The 23,271-nt window shown below is 37.3% G+C and overlaps 4 protein-coding genes across 4 annotated transcripts in view; 2 read left to right on the plus strand and 2 right to left on the minus strand.

The window, feature by feature from the left end:
• The window catches only part of LOC131691885 (uncharacterized), a 114,420-nt gene extending 113,238 nt beyond the window's left edge, over window positions 1-1,182 (plus strand). The window contains exon 8 of the mRNA XM_058978573.1: window positions 889-1,182. The gene's annotated coding sequence lies outside the window, so the exon portion shown is untranslated. The remainder of the gene's footprint in view (window positions 1-888) is intronic.
• On the minus strand, window positions 1,165-3,431 carry LOC131691884 (uncharacterized). Its single transcript, XM_058978572.1, has 3 exons — window positions 3,369-3,431; window positions 3,082-3,299; window positions 1,165-2,399 (listed from the first exon to the last, which is right to left on the minus strand). The coding sequence occupies exons 2-3, from the start codon at window positions 3,249-3,251 to the stop codon at window positions 1,250-1,252; spliced, it is 1,320 nt and encodes a 439-aa protein (XP_058834555.1). The 5' UTR covers window positions 3,252-3,299; window positions 3,369-3,431; the 3' UTR covers window positions 1,165-1,249.
• Window positions 3,432-11,755: 8,324 nt separating this feature from the next.
• On the plus strand, window positions 11,756-13,741 carry LOC131690177 (syntaxin-17). Its single transcript, XM_058975749.1, has 2 exons — window positions 11,756-12,308; window positions 12,440-13,741. Exons 1-2 carry the CDS (start codon window positions 11,984-11,986, stop codon window positions 13,042-13,044), a joined length of 930 nt encoding a protein of 309 aa, XP_058831732.1. The 5' UTR covers window positions 11,756-11,983; the 3' UTR covers window positions 13,045-13,741.
• On the minus strand, window positions 13,560-14,328 carry LOC131690178 (protein LLP homolog). Its single transcript, XM_058975750.1, has 2 exons — window positions 14,033-14,328; window positions 13,560-13,973 (listed from the first exon to the last, which is right to left on the minus strand). The coding sequence occupies exons 1-2, from the start codon at window positions 14,201-14,203 to the stop codon at window positions 13,680-13,682; spliced, it is 465 nt and encodes a 154-aa protein (XP_058831733.1). The 5' UTR covers window positions 14,204-14,328; the 3' UTR covers window positions 13,560-13,679.
• Window positions 14,329-23,271: the final 8,943 nt, after the last annotated feature.

Below are 23,271 nucleotides of genomic sequence, written 5' to 3' on the forward strand. Positions count from 1 at the left end.
TCTTACCACGCCACTGCACGTTGTATACGTCACCGCGGCGCATAATATGCCCATGCGATCGTCATTTGTCCATATACGGAATGTCCTCGACCAGGAAAACTAAATCGCTTGCTATGAGTGTTGTACGCGATTATGTACCTGCAAAGGCAGTGGAGATTGATGGCGTTGGGTGTTCGAAGACCTGTCTAAGTACGGGATTGGCTGCTTCAAGGGCCACTCACTTTAATAAGTGAAGATTTTGGATTGCATGCAATTACATACAGTCAAAATCGAGTAGTTTAACATTAATTACTCTACATCAGACTCACTTCGGGTCTTCTCTTCTTAATTATATCCTGCTGCATCAATTGCAAACAATTGGGTCATACAGTCATCTATTGTGGCCATATGAAACGGCAAATCGAAGTATGAAGATGATACTTGCAGGAAAGATACTGAAAAGTGAATTTACAGTGGATGAGCTTAGGTGATGTTCGGTGTACAAGAATCAGATAGTAGAACATGACTGACCAATCAAAAGGATTGATCGCAAATTAAATTTAATATTGAGTTTCCACAATGTTTCGCATCATGTTCGCTTCCAGTTTTGCTAAATTTAAATGTTAATTTTTATTATTATTAAACTTTAAACACTTTACAACTTTTTTGCAAATCCCCACCCAGTTTGAGAATCCTCCATTGTTTGAATTTAAAAGTAGAGGTTGTTTAAGGAACTACCTACCACTAGTATTATTACTGTTGGCCGGCATGGTGGTACCAGCGCTTGGCAACCAGCAATAATGTCAATGTTCAAACATGCCCTAATAAAAATCAACGTAATGCAAATGCATATTCTATCCCCGCGATGATTGAGAAATAACTTATAATCTCTTCTTGTTTTCTTTTCAGATTTTAACCAAATGTGTTTCGGAAAATAATAGTCCCACCGTGTGAGATACGATACTATAATGCTGCCATCGAACATTAAGCGATCAGTGAACACAGGAACCAAAAAGCGAGAAGTGGATACAACTTTAGCATGGCTGTCAGCAAACTTTGACTTGCATAAAAAGAAATCTGTTTGTGAGAATGATTTCTCTTTACAGACTAAAGAAAAAAATGCTATATTTATTGTCCTTAAAATTCTAAGAGCAGACACGAGTAGAAGGAAGAATAAATGTAATGGTTCAGATGAAGAAATAATCCGAAAACTTTTTCTTGACTACTAACTAGCCTTCAGTTGGTGGAAAGAGACAACAAAAAAAATTGTTTATTCCGACCAACTGTTGTAGAGTTCCGGATACACAATGTTCTTCCAGTAATCCATCGCCTTATTCAACTTGTTGACGGCAAAGTTCCGGTTCAAATTGAACGAATGCATGTAGATTTCGTTGTTGGTCTCGAAGTTAGGATCCGCCACACAAACCACACCTGCCGTCTTTCCGTGCATGTACATGTGGATCTGCATTTCCATGTAGTACTTCTCACAGATCGATCCGTTTTCCGTAACGTACTTTTGCATGTGATCTGGCGTTTTAGGACATTTGATTTCGATCACGTGCGACTGACAAATTCCGTCAGGAACATCGAAGATAATCGGGTAGTTGGGATTAAGGATGATTTTGCAGTTTTCGTACTTGGTTTTGGTGTACTTTTCAAGCCGCTGTCGGACTGCGAGCTTTTTACGTTGAGTTACCGGATCGATCTCCTTATGGCAACCGAGGATGGTTTCGTACAGCACCGCCTGAGTGACGTTTAGATTAATGCAATCCGACACCTTGGCGCTGGTGATTCGCGCGTAACGCAGTTCCAAGTACCAAGGGTTGAACTTTGGCGTAAACTTCGTTTTGTCCGTCAGAACTGCATTTGACGAGGTTATTATAGTGTGGGCATACTCAAAGAACTGGGCTGTATCATATTTGTTTTTGACTGCCATCATTATCATTTCGTGAATTGATAGATTCGCGAATTTCTTGTTTGTAGATGAGAAGTTCCACCGCAGTGGACAGTCGATGTCTTCAGTCTGTAGAATGCGAACAATTTCCCGTATAAAATTCTTCGCCTTGGTTTTGTTCAACGGTGGCTTCGGTGGAATGTTTTCCAATTCTGCTGAGAGTGGTCCTCGAAAATGGCAGACGACTTCGCTGCAGTCGTCCGCCTCGCCCTTGCGGTGCAACCAGCTGATAAAGCTGATAGTGTGTCGACAATTGCTGGTTTCATCGCATTCGGAACATTCGATTGCAACGATCCGATCCCCGTGTTCATCGATGACAGCCGTCAGCTGGTAAGCTTTTCCTTCATCTCCACTTGTGCCAGTTATGATTTGACCCTTTACAGTGCACTGCCGATCGTCTCGTTTTAACTGAACGTAGCAAATGGAATCATCCAAGAATTCCGGCTTGTTGGCTGCCAGCGATTGTCTGTAAAGGATATTAATTTATTAATAGAATGCAATGTTTTGAAAACAGTTTTAACTCCACTCCATTTTATAATCAATACTGTGTTAGTTTTTTCCTGTTTTCTATTTAATTTGTGAGTCCGTTGAGCAAAAAATGTTGAGATCGATTTGTAAGATAAGAATTGCTATAATTACTAAATTACGATTTATACGCTTTTTCGGGGAAAAACTAATTTTCTTCTGATCTGCTTGTTTTAGATCGGCAAAAAACAATTACGGAATGACACTTGCTTATTGCAGTAGCAGTTACACTTTGCAGCATCAATTCACTGATTTGAACAATTTATTACCGGATTCCATTTTGATTCCTCCTGTTGGATATGTTACCGGAGTTGAATAAACATTACATAAAACGGCAGTCATCGCACAAATTTTCTAAAACATCAAACCATAATTTCCCCTTCTGAACTGGCCACGATACGCCGTCATTCAGTCCCGTCAGCGAGATCTGACTTCCCTGTCAACGAGACATCATGTCAGACGAAGCAACAACACAAAAACTAGCCTCCGCGAAAATGGCATCCTTCAATATTCCACCCGCTGAAGGGTGGACAAGGTGTCAATTTTTGGATTGACGTCTTGCCTGACACAGAAAAGTTCGTTGGAACTCGAAACCGGTCACGTCGTTGCTGAAGCATACTCACAGAATCTTTACGGCATCTGGATTTTCCGTGGCAGTTCGCATCAGTTGGACGATGTAATTCCACAGCATTTCGCTGCTGACGCTGGGCAAATTGTTCGAGTAGGCTTTGGTGAAGCCACTGCCAAGTGTTAAGCAGGTGTCGTTCGTTTCGTAGCCGGTGTCAACCTCCATGGTTTTTGAATTTTTCTGTGGTTTGCTCTGAGATATTACAATAGTTTCCTGTGGTAGTGAAAGAAAAGTAATTTTAAATGTTTCAGCGAAAATATTTTGAAAATTGTATTTGTTTACCTGGGTTACGACTGATTTTTCTCTCGCCTTTGCTGATAGATTTTTTGGGCGTAGGGTAGTCCGAAGAATACGAAACTTTTTCGCTGAGGGCTAACTTCAAGCTGGCTAGTGCACGTTTAGTACTTAGTATGCAAAATGGTTGTAAAACTTACCCATTTTATTGTAAAAGCAGGGATACCCCGGTCAGCGTGGCAAGCAGAAAGTTAAGCAAAGCGAAATTGATGCTGGCAGAGTTTCTGCGAGCATATTGCGCGATTTGTGCGAAAATTCTGGCAACGAATTCGCTCAAATGCAGCAGCCGTTTCTGACAGAAGCGGTTAAACCAACCGATGCTGCTCACTTTTATCCAGAATCGAGCCAGAAATGTACGGCCAAGATCTCTGCACGCTTCCTGCCACATCGTTGTCAGATGTTTTGCTCGATTCGTGCTAAATTCTACCAGGTAGGAATTGGCAGGATCTTTGCACAGTGTATGTCCGAGTTATGCCAGGATTTGGCTCGGTTCCTGTCAAAATTTGCCAGAAAACGCGAGCGAAACCGAGTTCGCCCTAGCTCAACTAACCCGACAGGATACGCGCAGACATCTGATAGGGCTGCCAAACCAAGACTTACAGAAATCTAGCAGAGCGGTCTCTGCCAGAAAATTTGCTCACTGGGACCATGTATATTATTCAATTTCCTTAGCATTTAATAAAAAATGTCTTCATTCATCTTACACTACCAGGATTCCGATTCGATTGTTGATTTGAAGAAAAAAAAATCTCAAAAAAATTCCATAATACAGTCGTGATTCGCTGGTTGGACACTTTTTAACTGGATCGCTTTTTAGTTGGACCTCCGCTAGTTGGACCATTGTCCAACTAAAAAGCATCTGAATGTCAAAATCTTATGTCAAATTTACTTTGACAATCAATCTGACAATTGTTAGAGATGTGAATAGATGCAATTACACTAACTAACGTCTCCTTTGGAGAGTTTTTGACGTCTGTCAGTCGGTCCAATTAATGAATCAAATTCGTTAATTGGACAGAGGTGTGGCCCAACCAGCGAATCACGACTGTATTGCTAATGTCTTCAAAATAAAAGCCATGAATAAGGTACAGTCGTGATTCGCTGGTTAGACACTTCAACTGGACCGCTTTTTAGTTAGACCTAAAACTAACCTGTGAACCATTTGGGGATATTTTTAATCTTTAGGTCAAATTTGACAGTTCGAAAGTTATTTTCTCTTGAATGGGAAAATTTAACCGAGAGAGCGAACCATTTCAAGAGTTGACATATGGATAGTTATTTAAAATTGACAGCTGCGATGACCACAAGTTGGCAGAGGTGTGAACATTTGTCGATATTTTAAAATTAGTTTTTTTTTCTTATTACATTAAGTATGACAGTCATAGCCTCGAAAAGTAAACATCCACATCATGAAATAACCCAAAAAAATCTTAACACAACACGTTATCGTTTCCATCTTTATCCCTTAATTTTGTATTGAAAAATATTGACAACCTCAATTACGTACAGAAAATGTTTCCACCTTTTTATTCTGCATCATGGGCAAAATTTTAACCATCGAGCTGTCAAATTTAACTATTGCTCTATCAATTTTAACCATGCTCCAGAGTAGGGTTATTTTGCAAATAACTTTCGAAGTGTCAGATTTTAACCAAAAGTTAAAAATTTCACCAAATGGTTCACAGCCTAAAACTAAAAAGTATCTGAACGTCAAAATTTCACGTCAAATTGACTTTGACAATCTATCTAACAATCTTTTACACTACTAATGTCTTCTTTGGAGAGTTTTTGACATTTTTCAATCGTCAATCGTGGACATAGGCTGTGGCCCAACCAACTAATCACGACTGTACAACAAAGCCTAGAAAAGCCCTTTGGAAAAGCACTGTTTTTGAGCGAATTAGTAGAATGATATATTAAACACTTTTTTATGATTTTTTTCCGCTTAATTTCCACTGTTTAGTGGGATTAAACGGAAGAAATCATAAAGAGTGTTTAATAATAGAAAAGCAGCAATCTTTGAAAACGAAAAGAGTAGTTTTTTTTGATATATCTTCTGCCCAATCGTCATAAAAATCAATCAATATACTCGAGGCACTGCTTGAATACCACTGATTGATTATTATGGAGGTTTGGCCAACGGTGTAGCAAAAGACTGTTTTTTGTCGTTTTCAGAGATGGCAGCTTTCCGGAGATTTCTCAATCGAGCCTATCCAACTTTTACGTGTCATAAAGGCGGTCTAAATTGTTTAATTCGTAATAGTTTAATGGCCCTTTTTGACAATAATCGTTCCCAGTCACCATGGCAAGCAGAAAGTTAGCAAAAGTTGAGCAAAGCGACATTGATGCTGACAGAGTTTCTGCGAGCATTTAGCGCGATTTTCAAATGCAACAACCGTTTCTGACAGAAGCGGTTAAACCAACCGATGCTGCTCACTTTTATCCAGAATCGAGCCAGGAATGTACGGCCAAGATCTCTGTACGCTTCCTGCCATATCTTTGTCAGACATTTTGTTCGATTCGTGCTGAATTCTACCAGGTAGGAATTGCCAGGATCTTTGCACAGTGTATTTCCTAGTTATGCCAGGGTTTTGCTCAGTTCCTGTCAAAATTTGCCAGAAAACGCGAGTGAAACTGAGTTCGCCCTAGCTCAACTAACCCGACAGGATACACGCGGAAATCTAACAGGGCTGCCAAACCAAGACTGAAATCTAGCAAAGCGGTCTGTGCCAGAAAATTTGGTGACTGGGTTTTCGTCAACTGCCCAGTGAGATTAAATCATCCTACGTTAGTCCAATGCGTTAGATGTTTATTCAATGAACGCCCGACATCTTCAACTGGGCGTTGCTGTCAAGTTGGCGTAAACGATTATTGTCTAAAAAGGGCAATTAAACGTATTACGAACTGATCAATTTAGACCGCCATTATTGCACGAAAAAAGCTGGACTGCCTCATAAATTTCAAGAAATTGATAAAATTGCAAATCTTTAAGAAATTTTTAGAATTTCTCACCTTTCGCGATCTAACGCTGGCTATCGACCACGAAATGATACGATAGTATTGATGTCTTTATTTTCATCTGTCAAAACGCATCAAAAATAAATTTTGATTGTAATAAACACAACCAATATTTTGTTTAAATGCTATTCCTTCTCGAGGGGCAGTTCACGTCCCTTGTAAACTGAATTTAAAATCTAGGGGCAGATCACTTGTGATGCATTTAGAATGTATTTTGCGTTGCGTGTAAGACGCCAAAGCCCCGCAAGAAACTAGCTCTATACATCCGACAATACATCGAACGAAGTGGATCGTTTTTTGAACAGACTTGTCTGCGACGAAGCGTAAAGTTGATGCAAAAATGGACATTAAACGCGTTTGTTCAAAGTCGATGCAAATTTCAAGTACGTTTGTAGAGTGATCTGCTCCTACCCAGTGAACGAAATGGCGGCTAGGCGAGTTAAACTAGATGGTGGCGATCGGTAGGCTATTGAAACCTTATTCTAGGCTACCCACCGTAGCTTACCGTTTACTGTAAAAGTAGTGTGAGTAGTTTAAAATGCTCCTCCAAAAAATACATCGAAAATACTCCAATACTATGATGAGCTGATGATTTTCACCATTTCGGAGTAGTTTTCGAAATATTTTAAAATTAGGTTTTTTCGTTATTAATTCATGTTATACATACTCCAAATTTTAAACTAGTTTACTGGATGTTTTTGATAAAATGCCTGATCCAACAAATCATTATGTTAAATATAATGGAAGTTATTAAGTTATTAGACTGACAATTTTATTTCGATACAATAAAGCACACAAATTCATTTGCAATGCACTCTATCACAAGAAATTATAATTATCTCATTAATAAACACATCATTAACATATACGTTGCATTTCAATAGGTGTAAATACCTCTTTAAATACGCCAGCCTGAATCGAAAATACTCAAGTGAATCGTCCCTCATTGCTTCTAATAAACAATAACGTTTTGACATAGGAAACCTTTTCCTATCTATACAAAATGTATAAAAGCTAAGTTTCTTACTAAATTACTATGCATTTGTTCTTCAGGTTGCAATTTCAACTAACATGAAATAAGATGTCGCTGTTCAGGTCAACATCTGCACAGAAAACACAATAGTGAGCGGAAATCTCTAGATTAATGAATGTAATTGTCGATTGGCTATTCGAGATTATTTACTGATAAATCCAACATCAAGGTGAGAATTTTCCAAATCTAAGACATCAAAGCTAACCCCGAAACAAGAAAACAGTGTCGGTTCTCCTGCCAATCACGGCTCTAGTTGTAATTGCTAATTGAAACTGCCACTGCTTGACGTGCAAAGTTCTGGGCACGCGAATAGAAATGTACAATAACAAAACCATTATTTTTACTGTGACAGTACAGCAATTTTACAATGATGCTATCCCTAATAAACATCGTATGATTTAAGAGCCTAACGACCTGTTCAGGGTATAATCAAAGACAAATAATAAAGACGTGAATCGAACGAAGAATGTCTCAAAAATACGTGGCTTATTTTACACTTTTCAAATGAGTTACTTCGGTCCCTTCAAAATTGACTCCACTCACCACCGGATGGCGCCCCAGTTTGGTTTCTTTTCGAGTGTACTTAAAAACAGAAAATAATCAACGCAACCTAACAACAGGCAAACAAATAGTGCAAGTTGCTATGGTTAAAAATGGAAAGTTATGTGTTTCGAAAAATTGTGCTCGAAAAGCACCTGTAATGTTCGTCCTTCGTTTTTTGAAGCGGGTCTATCTGTAAATATAATTATTTTATACTCTACTAGTATCCTTAATAATCTTTAATATTGTCCTATGTATACGAAGGGATTAAGGAATGTAATAAATTCGGCTTTGATGCAGAAAACGTAAATAAGGTTTACACCAGATGATCTTCTGGAAAAGACTCCACTCGTTGTGGTGTGCGGGATATCAATCGCAAGTTGACAATGAGGACTAAGTACAGTATGCATACGTTTTTATTTTTATTATAAATTACCATGTATCATTTTAGATAGCGTTATCTATCAACCCATCGAGAAAATTTTATCTCATTTGTGAACCGGCTTCAACGTGAAGCTAGTCACGCCAAAGTAGGAAGGTCTCCCTTTCAACTCAGTTGGTACTGGCCATACTTTCTCAGCAATGATATCAAAATAAAAATCAATCGCGCTGAGAATCGACATGATACTACACGGTCAAACCATTTGGAATTTGATTCGGAATCCTGAATGGAGCCAGTATGGATTTCAACTCAAATGCAACAACCGATTCTGAAACCGATTGAGTCGGAATCAGTTGTTGCATTTGAGTTGGAATCCATACTGACTTCATACAGAAATCCGAACCGGTTCCGGAATGAGTTTAACTTGACAAAAGCAAGTTAAACTCTAAGTTAGGTTAAACTGTAAACAAACTATTCGCAGTATTAAATTTCAATGTGATGCTTAAATGTAATACGATTTCCATCGTAGTTTAGCATTAGATTGGTAACTTCTGTTATCAAACTTAGAATTTCTGCAAAAAAATTTGTATATATTCACATAATATTAGCTGGAGCATACTTATTGTATGGTACACAACTTTTCCCAAAGTCGAAGGATTCGCATAACTGCATTAGTGCATATTTATATCGTAAATAGGTTCCAGGTTCCGTTTAGTTCACACCGAACGGTTTATCGTGTTATATCAGACCGATGCGATAAATATCCGTGGGTAACATTGTTGCTTCGGTCAGAATGTCTCAATTGAGGTGGTACCAAATCAATACATCACCTCATTCAAGCAATTATACGTACAACTCTTGTTAGATGCGGAAGTAATATAATATCTACGTATTCGTGTGCAGGTATTTCTTTTTGAATTGAATTCTTAAATATTTTGTCAGTGTGTAGCGTAGTATTTAAATTATTTCTGATAGCATCTAGCAAACAAAGAACAGATCCAATATAGTACATAATAATATCGTATGTAATAATGTATATCAAATTGCTGCCTCAAATACATAATGTAGTCAAATACCCAAACGTGTCTTATGTCGTTTTCGATTGAGAACCTAGAAACTAACCCAGGTTAGTTGCTTCAAACGATTTCCATTTTTTAAAAATATTCTTTGTATATATACAGTTGCAACAGGCGAAATTATCTTGCTTTTTCTCCAGCTTCAAGAATATCAAAAAGCAGAATTTGAATCGATGCAGTTTCTGAACCGTTAGTTTTCACTTTTAAAAAACAAATAACAGACGGAGAAAAACGTTTTATTTTATCCTAAAACCTCCAAAAACTGCTTTTTTGCCCAAATACTTGCCTCGTTATGAAGATACTTCCATTTCGATAATATCACAAAACCTACACTCAAAAAAAAGTAAACGTTATGCCTATTGATTTTACACATCGATTTTTGCAATTAACGGAGGCATATAGACACTGCTGGAACATAAACTTAATGTGTGTATTTACAAGAAATATTAATCTTACATTTACATTTCATAACAATTAGGCACATAAAACCCTATTCTATAACAATATGCATATATAACTTATGTGTGTGCATACATAGTTTATACAGTTGACACATAGAAGGTATGTGTGCGCGTGATAACAATAGCATTTCTTCTTCATATGAATTTTATGCGATTTGAAGCAAATAGAATTAACGTTTGGATTTTTTTCAGTGTAGAGCTGCAAGATGGCATGCTTTATTTGAGAATTTGTATTTCAAGCTCTGTTATTTCTATTTTCCTTAGATACCATTTAGTTGTAACTAAGATACATTTCGTCGATAGAAAAAATGAGTGCTCGTGCATTTGACGCTAGTAAAATGTCATCGTTGGGTTTGACATTTCGAGGGATCGTGAGTTACTTATTGGCGAATCCATAATGAACCAAAAAATAAATGTTAGAGGCAAGGCCCTGGTATAATCCAAACCATATGTGGAATCGTTGCAGTATATGGGTTAAAGTTCGTGTATTAGGGATGTTACTATACAAAACCGAGGGGAACGTGACTTCAGAATAATTGTTATATTCCGTTCGATTTTGCATGAATTTTCATTTTTTTCGGCAATTTTAGAAAATTTAAACAATTTTCTATCACATCGAGTATTGCTAAAATATTTGAAAAAAATTCAACAAATTTATCCAATCTCAATCCAATTTTGCTCGAATTCCGATCAATTTGATGTAACTGGCAACTCTGCATGCTCTATTTTTGAAACTTTCAATAATTCTGGCAACAAAATTTATGTTTCTGTTTTGATTTGTTCGTGTAGTTCTGCACTGGCAATGTTTTGTTTTGATGTTATCGAGCACTGAAACTGTCAAAACGTGAAATTCGAGCAATTCAATTTATTTTTTGTGACACATTTCAAACTATCCTCGGCCATTCCGAACCATTATCAAGTAATGTCGGAAATTTGAATCCATTTTGATCTAACCAATACCAATTTTTATAAATCTAATCAGAATTTTAAATTATAAGTTTATTTCATCAACAAATTACGGCGTGTCGTTCCCCTCGTACAAAACCAATAAACTAATACAGCGAAAAAGGGGGTGGTTATGTATCTTAACATTTAAAAATCAATTTTTTCCCGTACATTATTTTTTTTAAAACAGTGAAATTTAATGTGAAGATACTGTATCAATTTTTTGCTAAGCAGTAAAATTGATTATTACATGAAATATTATTGTAAATCTACTGCGAGAACTCTGCGTCGAACTAGGGCAGACCACTCTAGGAATGTATAACAAATTTGTATCAACTTAGAAAAAATGCATTTAATTTCCATTTTTGCATAAACTTTGCACTCCCTCGCAGAAAAGATTATTTAACAATCGTCCTACGCTGATCCACTTTGTTCGATGTTTTGTTGAATGTAGGGCTGTTTTTTGTAGGGTTTTGATGTCTTACACGCAACGCAAAATACATTGCACTCAACGCAAAATGCATTCCGAATTTGTATTTTGATGGAAAGAAATGCATTTAATTTCGCTGATTTTTAAAAATGCATCACAAGTGTCTGCCCCTAGGCGTCGAACAACGTTGAAAAAGTAATAATAATAATATTTATTATTTTTTTTATTGTTTGTAGGGTGAATGCTATTGCAAAATATTATCTGGGCATGCAAGCAACGAAGCATCTAAATCCTTACGAAAACTGAATTTTGGTAGTTATCCAGCCCTCATCATAAATTCTGATTTCATGATTTTTTTTCTCGCGCATCTCTATACATTACGTCGTCTCTGTAATATAGATTGTGTGTAGTGAGTGAACGGAGCCCGTTTGCCCCTTCTTTTTGCAACGACTATGTGCAGCTGTCATGATTAGTTTCTTTTCACTGAAAGTGAAAAAATAAACAAATAAAACTGCATAGAACAAAAGAAAAAAGTATCAGATTTTAATCGCGGAGCAAAACGCAGAAAAACAAGTTTTAAAACCAACGATAACATCAATTTCGTCATTCATAACTATTGCACTAGTATATTCCTTTCTGTGTGGTAAATAAAAATCGACAGCTGACCAAGCAAGTAATAATCAGAAACGATCCAATAAAGGTTCATTAGTATACAGCAATGGACTCTGTGACGGATGAAAATGATAAAATTTCTCTTAAACTGGCCGAGATATCAATCGAGAAATTCAACCAATCCATTCCGCAGTATTTGAGCTTGCTGAAGAATCACAAATGCAACATCGAGAAAGCAGGCTCCCTCAGTGATTGGGATCGTATCAAACGGGAGCAGATCAATGCGACACGAGTCATCAAGCAGATGAAATATTTGATTCTGGAAATTGATAAAGTGCGCAGTCGGATCAGAGAAAGTGAAGTGGATCGGTTTGATGAGGCAATCGATGCAGCGAAGAAAATGGCTTTTGCTGGGATGGGGGAGTATTTGGGTGAGTAATGCTAACGGAATGGGGGCAAATGCCGTGTGACCTTGAATGCATGCAAGTTGATTGTTTTGTTTTCGTAGAATTGCGCTGCATCAAGATTAGCTGATAAAAAAACCCTTCTTTTGTTTTTCTAGAAATGCAGCAAAAGTTTGCTTCTCGATCGCAATCTACATATAGCTTTCAAGATGACGATCGTGGACTGTTTGAAGACGGAGATAATCGCTACGGAAATAACTTGACACAAGTATCAAAAATAACTAGTAATTATGACCGCCAGGAAGACGAACTTCGGCAACGGGCTGAATGTCTGAAGGAGATGGAAAACCTTCAGCAGGAAATTGTTGACATCCAAGACCTCTTCCAAGCCGTTCACACTATGACCCATGACCAGGCGCAGTTTATCGATGCGGTAGAAGAAAATGTGGAAGTAACGCAGGTCCACGTGGAGGCGGGCGAAACGGCCCTGCGGAAAGCTCTTCGATACAAAAAGGCCATCTATCCGATGTGTGGTGCTCTGCTAGGGTCCTGCATAGGCGGACCAATTGGGCTGATTGTAGGGCTAAAGGCCGGAGGATTGGCAGCCATCGGTGGAGGGTTGGTTGGATTTGCTGGGGGGAAGTTTGTTAAAAACGAAGACGAACTGGATTCCATCGAAGCTGAAGACAAAGCAGTCGAAGTGGAGGCTAACGGAGTGGCCCTTATTGAACAGGAATTGCCAATCTGCGAACAGCGCGAATGACGATTGGGACGCTTTTGTACCGTTCAGTAGATTGGCTTTGTTAAGATACATGTTGTGTAGTATTGGCTGTTAGGATTGCGATCTTTTTAAGGGAGCAACGTTGGACATTATTGTTGAATTAATGCTTAGTGTCTGAACCGTATCTTTTTTTTAACTTGGAGATACATCACTTTATCGGATTTCGAATAGACTACATAATTTTTTTTTTTACAGTTAGCTCTTTACTGCCAAATTAAAAAAAAAGTTTGTCAAAGAGATTATATCCCCCAGCGGCCGTGAAAATTACTAGTAAATTATTCCTGGCATGTGGATGAGAGAAGTGTTATGACCAGAGCTAAAATCGCTTTGGGTCGTTTTGAGGCTATAATTTCATTCGTTTGATAAACAGACCTTTGATATTAATTGGGTTCACTAATCTAATCTGAATTAGTCGTTTCAAAAGCCTAAAACATCTGGCAGTAGAGGTTAACCATAAAAAAATGAGAGATTAGCATATGTTGATAAATGATTGGTCATCAGTTTTTACAGCTTTATTTATACATTTCTTCTCTAAACTGGAGACAATAATGGAGAAATGATTACATTTTCTCAAACAAGCGTATATAGAAGAAAATCAAAACGAAACATCCTACTTGTTAAACGATATTCCTCCAGTTACAAGTTTCATCAATAAAGTGCATCTTTCTACCCGGTCGTCCGCGTCGCTTTTTAATTTTACCCTCCCGAAGGAGCTTCTTCCTGCGTTCCTTTTTAGCGTTGTACCAAACCGGATACTGTCCAAACTGATCTTGTTTCGTTTTAGCATTGTAGCGATGTTTCACCTTGGAATTCTCGTTTTCCACCACGACGTATTCCTCCGTTTCGACCAGATCTTTTGTTTCCTGCTTGATAATGTCTTCCATTACTTCAGCTTTTATTTTTTCCGCTTCCTAAAAATAAAACATGTTCATATCTACTGTTCAAGCGTCCTTGGCAGTTCAACACAAACCTCCTTCTTCTTTTGCTGTTCGGTAATCTCCTTCACCTTCTCCATCAGATCCATACCGTCATCGTCGATCAGTCCTAAGGTTCTCTTAAGTTTTTTGAGTTCCTTCTGTTTGTTCTTGACGCGGCGGATCTGATTGTTTTTGTTCCGTTTGGACTTGGAACGGGCCGTCATGGTGCCGGTTGCAGTGGTTTTCGTACGAAACAAAAACTAGAAAACCCGATTTTTTGTAAAAATTGTACCGATAAACACGAAAACGTGTTTTGATTCCACTGACGGTCGCTTTGAAAAGAAATAAAAACCAAAGAGAATAGTGAAAGAGACGAAGAGTGAAAATCAGTCAAAACGGCAACACTCCCTTTATGATGATTTCAACACTAGAATTTTGGCAACCGCTTCTACAGGCAGCACTTTAAATGACTCCTATTATATTTTGAAAACAAACCGTATGTCGATCGATGGATTTGTTTATCAAACGATGTGCATTTCGAAACAAAGAGATGAAATAATTCTAAAGCTTATTTTTACTTATACATATGCTCTAAAATGCACCTTACAATCACGATTGAACTAAATTCTGACGAAAATTCAAATTTCTTTTTTGATAGAAGTACAATACTTATCTCCTCCAACTCAGGCATGAGTAATGTTTATTTACATTGCACGATTGGTCTGCTCAATAAGGTATTTTTGGCTTCACACTATTCGTCTCTTTCCCTATTCTCTTTGATAAAAACGATTCAACAAATGACAGTTGACAGTACGTTCATGATGGAAGTGAAATGCGCAGGGTCGCTACGTGTACGCTGATCACAATATCACACAAAAATGAGTTTTATTTACTGTGTGTAAACACTATTTAAGAGCTTTTTTTAAAGACGTCATATCTTCACTGACAAATCTGTACAATCCATTTGCTTCGCGCACTTCACAATTATTATCGTTACAATTAAAAACTGAAAAATCCAATCAGCGACAATCGTTTTTTGTTTTGTTCAACGCTAATCCACGAGGTCGGAAGTGGTGCATCATATAGCGCATCATTATGCGCACTACTTCCGACGTGATTACATTGTTTAGTATCAGAGAAAATACGATTGTCGCTTATTGGATTTTCCAGTTTTCAACTGCAATCAGAATATATCTCAACAAACATATGATTTCGGCTTAAAAGCCAACTGTCAAAATTATCTTTAAAAGGAAATTCCGGACAAACCGTTAGTCGCCAATCGCAGATATTGGTAGTAAATGATTTTTAAAAATGCATCACAAGTGATCTGCCCCTAGGGTGGAACAGTTATTGGTGCTTAATCTTAAGCTTGATGCATTCAGCTCTACCATGTCCGTAATAGTAACGTTAAGCCAAATTTTCTCGAAAAGCTCCTTTGTGGTGATCACGGCATCTCCGGAACCATATTACCGATCATTCTGAAATTTTCAGCAGTCGTTCCTAATTATATCAGCTACTTTGTGTATAAAAATATTTTTATATAATTGGGTCATTAAATGAGAAAAAAATCTTTTTTATTACATACATCGATAAAGCTGATTTTCGTGATTACGACAATGTTTTTTTCCAACTCAGGAAACGTAAAAATAAAATTTAAATTTAAAATAAAGATATATGTTGACAGTCTTGATTTGACACTATCAGAAGCATTTGACATATCGAATTTTACGACAAATGATGCCCAGTCAGAAGAAATGTATGCATGTTTTCCGGTTTTCCCGCAGGGTTATTTTTATTTGACATAAACACCATGCAATACATATAGTTTTTTTCATTTTGGGTGTTGTCTTGATAGGCCAGATGTAAACAACCGCAGTTTTTCTATGTATGGTTGTATGTTTACATAAGATTTATTTTGAAAAACAAAAAAAAATCATTTTTACGTATTACAACGAATTTTTTTTTGAAAAAATGTTATATTATGTTTATTGGACCTAAAATTTATCCAATGGAACGGAAAACTATATATAGCTTAATGACCCAATTGGCAGCTTAAATGCCAAAAAAATCCAAAAAAACTCATGTTGGGCAATAATGGGTTTAAATTAACTATAATCAAATAATGCTGGGCCCCTGCTCTGGTCTGATTCCTACGTACCAGATGGCAAATTACGGAAAGCCATGCGTCGACGCCGAGAAGAAAAAACAACCTACTAGAGTCAACACCAACAAACAGACTTTGACGTACGCAGCTAAAACACAATCAAAAGGCCATCCAATAACTGATATATTTTGTATCTCGAAACATACTGCCTGTACCAATTGAACGAAAACAATGGTTGCACCCAGTGCTTCCAAAGCAACAACCCGCAACCCCCATAAAGAAGCATTCGTCGATGACAAAACGACAGATAGAATTGTCATAGCGTAATGGACCATTGTTCGTCTTCTCTTAACCCGCCGTGGTAATCACTGACATAATATTCTGTCAATAGACATTGTCTGTAAAAATGAGGGTCGTTATATCTCGATAAGTATTTTAGTTGATAAGACATGACGCCATCCAACCATGGAAACTTTTTCATCTATCATCATGATCAGATGGTTGATCACTTTTCGCGTTTTTTCTTCAACTCCCAAATATCCATTTATACTTCATTTGGTTGCCCAATCCATAATTCCTTCTGTTTGTGTTCATTTGTCGTTCAACAACTCAAAGTGCTCCATTCACTCATATATAATCGGTCAACAGGTGACCGCCCCAGTCGTTGATTGTTATCGGTACCGGGGACTTTCTTCCTCATGATCGTCTTTTTCAGCTGCTTGCAGCTCACTACATCTATCGGTAACAATTTTCGAAAAACTGACAGCGATAAAAATACAGTGTAAACAATACACTCTAAATTACTTCTACCCAAATTTTCAAGAGAAAATGCTCAATGGGTTATTTTCTACAGCGTTTTTTTCCGTAATAAAATTTGATTTGGGACACCCTTTCATAGCGTTTTTCTCGAAAGCGCATTTTTCAAATTGGCGAACACGATTACTCAAAAACTAATCAACGAATTGGCTTGATTTTTTATGAGATTACATAATATGTGTAGCCTGTCGATGAATCACAGAAAACTGAATTTTGTTTCCTATTGTTTTGAAGAAAAGTGAGCGAATTTTTCAGCAAAATATGAGGTTTTTCGGTTTTCATGAAGTCATTTTCCGAAACTTGAACTTTTTTCTATTTTTTTGGTTCATCGAGTAACTACAAGTCTAAGCTTTAGAAATCTTATTGAATTTCCTGTATCAGCAAATTTTATCAAGAGATATCGTGTTCGACGTGGCAATGGCTGGACGTCTACTTATGGAACGCTCGTATGTGTGACTCTGCGTGACTGAAAATAGTTTTTTTTTCGTGCACAATGAATGTATAAATAAATCTTGACATTACACCAAAGATCCATTGTTGCCTTGCCTTCAAAATCGTTAAACAAAATAACTTTCGGTTTGAGCACTTTACACCAGAAACCCCCCTATTAAATACAGCGCAAATTCGTTAGTTGGGGGCTCGTTAGATGCTAAGACAAGACGTGACAATAGGGGGGCCGTTTTTGTTCCAATTTTACGTCAGAATGGTCCAGCTCCTGATTGGTAGATTCTGACTTTTTGCACCGTAGGAAATGTTACTGCAGGGATAGCGAAATGGTGTTTGGCAGTGTGGCTATATTTATAAGAAAAGATTGTCATTACATTTAAAAATAGCAACACTGTTTGGAAGATTTCGGCAGGGTTAAAATGTGCGAAAAGAAGAATGCCGAAGGAAAAATAAGAAGCCGATTGTCACGTCTTGTCTTAGGTTAGATGGGGTGTTCGTTTGTTGGGAGTTCGCTAATTAGGTCGTGCCGCAACTAAAAGGCATCTTGGATGTCAAAACCTTATGTCAAATTTACTTTGACAATTAAGCAGACAATAGGTAAAAAATTTCTTTTGACAGTTTCTGACATCTGTCAATCGACCCAACTAGCGAATCGTGTTCGTGTGTTATTTTCTATTGTGAATTTGGGTAGAAGTAGTTTAGAGTGTATTGTTTACATTTTACTTTTAACGCTGTCAGTTTTTTCGAAAATTGAAAAAAAATGATTGATTTTGCGCAAGTACCTGGAAATTCTCAACTCTCCAATCAGGACATCTGAAAACAACTCGGAATCGTGCAGTCAACGGTAAGTCGTGTTATTCAACGTTACTACATTTAATCGTGGGCATCGAGCGGAAGGAGAAATGCGGTCGCATCATGATGTTCTATTAGTGATCAGGATCACAAGCGTGTAGCGAAACCTTTTAAGTGGAATCCCACTGCTTCGGTACGGGATGTGGTCAAAAGTCGAATCTGTCCGAGTCCTTCGTTCAGAGAGCCAATGACCGGGAGGGGTTGCATACGTACAAAGTGCAGAAGGTTCCAAATCGTGACGAACGGCAAAATACGGTGACAAAGTCGCGTTCCCGGAATCTGTACACTCAGAAGAAGCGATGCCAGATGTGAAGACATGTCTTCATTTTGAAGACATTTGAAAGGTTCTGAAGACGGGTTTTCCATTTTTAAGACAATTTTTTTCGGATGTCTTGACTGATTTCTGGCTCAAAATAAATAAAACCGATTCAGAATTCTGATTGGTGAAGACAAATGGGGACATTTTTTATGAAATGTGTAGACATTTGAAAAATATACCTGGTATCCCTGCTCAGAAATCCCATTGTCTCATGATGATGCTGAGACATACGTCAAGACGAACTTCCAGGGATGTTTTGGAGAAAGAAAAGAAGCAGAAACTTTCAAAGTTTGCCAATAAATATATGATTTGGCAAGCGATCTGCTCATATGGCAAACGGAGTGCACCGTTCGTGACTACCAGTACTAAACGGGGAGATCTAGCTCAAGGTGTGTCTACAGAAGAGTCTGTTTCCTCTGTTGAAGCAACATGAGGGCCCTGCTATCTTCTGCCCGGATCTAGCTTCGTGCCACTGTTCAAATGTTGTCGTGGAGTGGTAGGAAGCCAACGGGGTCACTTTCGTAACCAAGCAGGGATGTTATGCACCTCAGAGCAATAAAGAGAAAAAAACAAACGCTCTTTGCACTTTTCATGCGAACCAGCTCTCTTCTCTTTCACAATAAACCTCTTCACTCCGATGCGTGTTGCTCCCGCACGTGTATTCTACTTCATGGCTTCACGCCACAAAGAGTAGAAATAAAGAGGCTCTTTAGTGTGTATCTAGGTCCCACGCGCACGTAAGTAGAGAAGGCAACCAAAAAACATTTTTAAAACGTTCTTCCGGTCAAACTTTATCTGAATTGGGTCATTAAATGAGAAAAAAATCTTTTTTTTATTATATGCATCGATAAAGCTGATTTTCGTGATTGCAATAATGTTTTTTCCAACTCAGGAAACGTCAAAATAATATTAAAATTTAAAATAAAGAAATATGTTGATAGTCTGGATTATAGACACTCATAGTAATAGACCAGCGAAGGTACTTTTATCAAGCCAAACGAACTGTCAAAATCCGGAGCCAAACGAGCATGACGTCATTCAATGCAAACAAGCAGAACAAGTATTGCGATTTTATTTAAAAAAATATATTTTGTTATTCACAGTAGGCTTCACTTTTCGTGTTCGTATTAGTATTTCACAATGTTATTTAGAAAGATATTTATTGTGTTCAATATAACTACACAAAAAGCATTTTACTTATGCTCTTTTTCATCAACTTTGTGTTTCTGAAGAAATTGGATTTTTTTCTTTCTTTTCTCAATTTCTTGTTGCTCAGTATCAAACATATAACTTCTCTTTTGATTCAAATATTGAACCACTTGAAAATTTATTTTGATAAAAACAGATGATCGAATACAGTCGAGCACGTTCGAGCTTGCACACTTTTGGGTGATGCCAGTTTAATATGCTTGTTTTTCTAGTTGCCAGTTTTGCGGTTTTTACATCCGCGAGTCTATTACTATGAGTGTTTATAGTCTGGATTTGACACTATCAGAAGCATTTGACATATCGAATTTCACGACAAATGATGCCCTGTCAGAAAAAATTAATACATGTTTTCCCGGTTTTCCCGCAGGGTTATTTTAATTTGACATAAACACCATCCAATGCATATAGTTTTTTTTTTTCATTTTGGGTGTTGTCTTGATAGGCCAGATGTAAACAACCGCAGTTTTTCTATGCATGGTTGCCAAGTTTACATAAGATTTATTTTAAAAAACAAAAAAATCGTTTTTTACGTATTACAACGAATTTTTTTTTAAATAATGTTATATTATGTATATTGGACCTAAAATTTATCGAATGGAACGGAAAACTATATATAGCTTAATGACCCAATTGTAGTTTGATTCGCCTTCTTACCTGCTTTCCAGTGAGGGGAGGCACAAAAAAGTGACTCTTCAAGGTAACTCTTTGAACGAAATTGTGCAGCTCAAGAGCACAGATCTTACTCTTTTTCGTTTTTCAAGTGTCTCTTTGTGCGGTCGTTCTGCACATCGCAGTGTTTTTGTGCTGCTCTATTTTCAATCGGTGTATTTTGCTCTTTGTGGCTCACTGTGTGAGCAAATAACAAGCCTGTAACCAAGTACATGAACCCCCTCCCCACCCCTCAACGCATCAGAACTGAGACCCATCAAAAAATATTGGTCAATTATGAAGCAGGCATTACGGACGTATCTCAAGGAAGCCATACATGAGGAAGATATGAACAAAAAGTGGGTTTCCGTACAGCAGAAGCTGTAGCCAGATTTTGTACAGAACCTAATGAGTGGAGTTAAGCGTAACGTTCGAGCATACGGTTGTGGTATTAAAGTTGAATGAAATAAATATGCCAAAAGCTTACTAATAGGTTATAGTTTATTACATGAATGTTCAAAAAGGATCGGTTCACTAGGTAATTTTCTACAGCGTTTTTTCCGTGATGTAATTTGATGGGGGACACCCTTTGTTGCCTACATGTATTTCTTTTCTTCCTACCTTAAATACCATAAGTACTTGCTCAAAGACATTAATTACTTTAAGTATCATAATAACTAGTGCTAATTTGGGTACTAGTTTAGATACATCGTCTAACTAGACACCCAGATGGTGCTAGTTACTGACGAGATGAATTCGAAACACAAAAAATAAAACTTAATCATAATAAGTACAACAAAAGGATTTTTAAATACTTTCATTAATTACTTAATTACATTCTAAATACGTAAATACATATTTTCAACACGATGTGCTCAAACCTTCTAGTGCTGACCCCTCGTTCTTAGTCCATGCACGAGATTTCCTAATTTTGAAAAAATTGAATAACTATCATTTTACGGTCGATTTCATGATCAAAATGTCGTTGGCCACGGAATTAAATGTTCTTCGGAATTATCATTAGAACTAGGGTGTGCCTCTGGAAAAATGTTGAACATTTTTTATATTTTTCATGAAAAAATGCAAAGATGGCAATTTTGAAATTGTTGTCCCAAGCTTGCACAATATTTTTTTAAAAAGCAGCTTAGCGTAGCGTATCGTTAGAAAGGTCCAGAACTGTTAAAAAACGAAAATCTGTTTCAAAATGACAACGTAGCCATTTTGGTCCAGAAAATGGTATTTTGGCTATAAGTCAAGATTTTGAGAGGATACAACGTGCATAGCGAAATACTCCTCAGGTTTTCGGAAGTCATGGAAAATTCTGGGAGATTGACAGGCAGAGCTGTGTCAGAATTTTTTGAGATTTCAATGACCGAGCACTTTTTCAGATTTACACACCCACGGTCCTTGCTAAACCACAACCAGCGAAGGCTTCAAGCCGTTGTTAAAGAAATCTGCAATTCCTCAATTGAACGTATGAGACCCAGTGTTTTGAGATCCTCTGTGAAGGATCAGTACTAAAAACACATCATTGATGTAAAGCAGAAACATCAACGATCCCAAGTAGCTTCCGTGGGCTATTCCTGATATAGAAGTAAATGTGGATGTTTGAAAATCTTCAATGACAACCATTATCAATTTAAGCCGAGATGAAGCTCTACCAGCTCTTCATCGTTTCATCGGGATCGATGTTATAATAAGAACATGATTGGTTACCAACTATAAATCCAAATGTCGTACTTCCCAAAATAATTAAAACGAAATCTATTTGTCTCTTAGTGGTTTTAGCATCTGAAACGTAAACATAGCCAAACTCAAACAAAGAGAAACATAGCTGACAGAAATAATGCAGAAGTCTGGCAGTGCTATTTTTAATATTTTGACAGGTACGAAATCTTCACGGATATCTGTCGGTTGCCAAATTTTCTACAGTCGTGATTCGTTGGTTGGGCCACACATCTGTCCAACTAACGAATTTGATTAGGCCGACTGACAGATTTGACAAACTCTCCAAAGGAGATGTTAGTAGTGTAATTGCATCTATTCACATCTCTAATAATTGTCAGATTGATTGTCAAAGTAAATTTGACATAAAATTTTGACATTCAGATGCAGATTACAGCTCATTCATATGTTACGTTCATATGAATATCTTATAGTTTCTCTTCTCAATTTTCATGTATGAAAAAGTAGTTGAAAGGAAAAATTATGAGGGTTTAAATTATGAGAGATTGATAATTCGATTCGGGTGTATTAGGCTTTGTTTCTCGTACTCTGCTTAAGAGTGACTTTACGTTGCAGTTACACACTCAATTTGGCTCGGCAATTTCCCAACAGCCGTGTAGTCAGAAAATTTTGAAACTGATATCTCACTATTTGTTTGCTGATTTTCGGTGAAATATTTTACGAGTATCAGCTTTGTAACGTCATTTTTACTGTGATCTCAGCCAAAAAATTGTTTACTGTGATCTCAGTTGTTGAGAATTCGGCAAAAGATGCGAAAAAACCAAGAGGGTGAATGTTTTGACGTTTCTTTGAAAAATGAGTGAAGCCAACATAAGCTGGCTTTCTGGCTCGGCTAGTTGTCAAAAATGACAGCGCACACGCTTTAAGCAACGTTCACATCGCTACGAGCCAATGTTGTTAACTCGACCTGAAACTTATCGAATGCAAACAAACTTCATTTCGATGTGCTTAACTGGTACTCATGTGATAAAAGTGTTCGGATTTTGTGGAGAAAAAGCAATGCAAGAGAAAGCGTTATTTCTCATATATTGTTAATAATTACTTGTTTTGAATCCAACTTTCAAACAGTGTTTACAGTTCATGTGAACAGACCTTGAACATTTGAAACGTAGCTAGCGCTATTGGCATTTGGTGGCAGCTTCAGGCAACAA

This window comes from Topomyia yanbarensis, chromosome 3 (genome assembly GCF_030247195.1).
Source record: "Topomyia yanbarensis strain Yona2022 chromosome 3, ASM3024719v1, whole genome shotgun sequence".
Lineage (NCBI taxonomy): Eukaryota > Metazoa > Arthropoda > Insecta > Diptera > Culicidae > Topomyia > Topomyia yanbarensis.

Excerpts from the sequence above, each read along its gene's own strand:
- LOC131691884 (XM_058978572.1), bottom strand. The coding sequence starts at position 3,251 with ATGGAGGTTGACACCGGCTACGAAACGAACGACACCTGCTTAACACTT. Across the intron at positions 2,400-3,081 it reads CCAGATGCCGTAAAGATTCT|ACAATCGCTGGCAGCCAACA; the intron begins GTGAGTATGCTT and ends TATCCTTTACAG.
- LOC131690177 (XM_058975749.1), top strand. The coding sequence starts at position 11,984 with ATGGACTCTGTGACGGATGAAAATGATAAAATTTCTCTTAAACTGGCC. Across the intron at positions 12,309-12,439 it reads TGGGATGGGGGAGTATTTGG|AAATGCAGCAAAAGTTTGCT; the intron begins GTGAGTAATGCT and ends TTGTTTTTCTAG.
- LOC131690178 (XM_058975750.1), bottom strand. The coding sequence starts at position 14,203 with ATGACGGCCCGTTCCAAGTCCAAACGGAACAAAAACAATCAGATCCGC. Across the intron at positions 13,974-14,032 it reads AACAGCAAAAGAAGAAGGAG|GAAGCGGAAAAAATAAAAGC; the intron begins GTTTGTGTTGAA and ends TTTTATTTTTAG.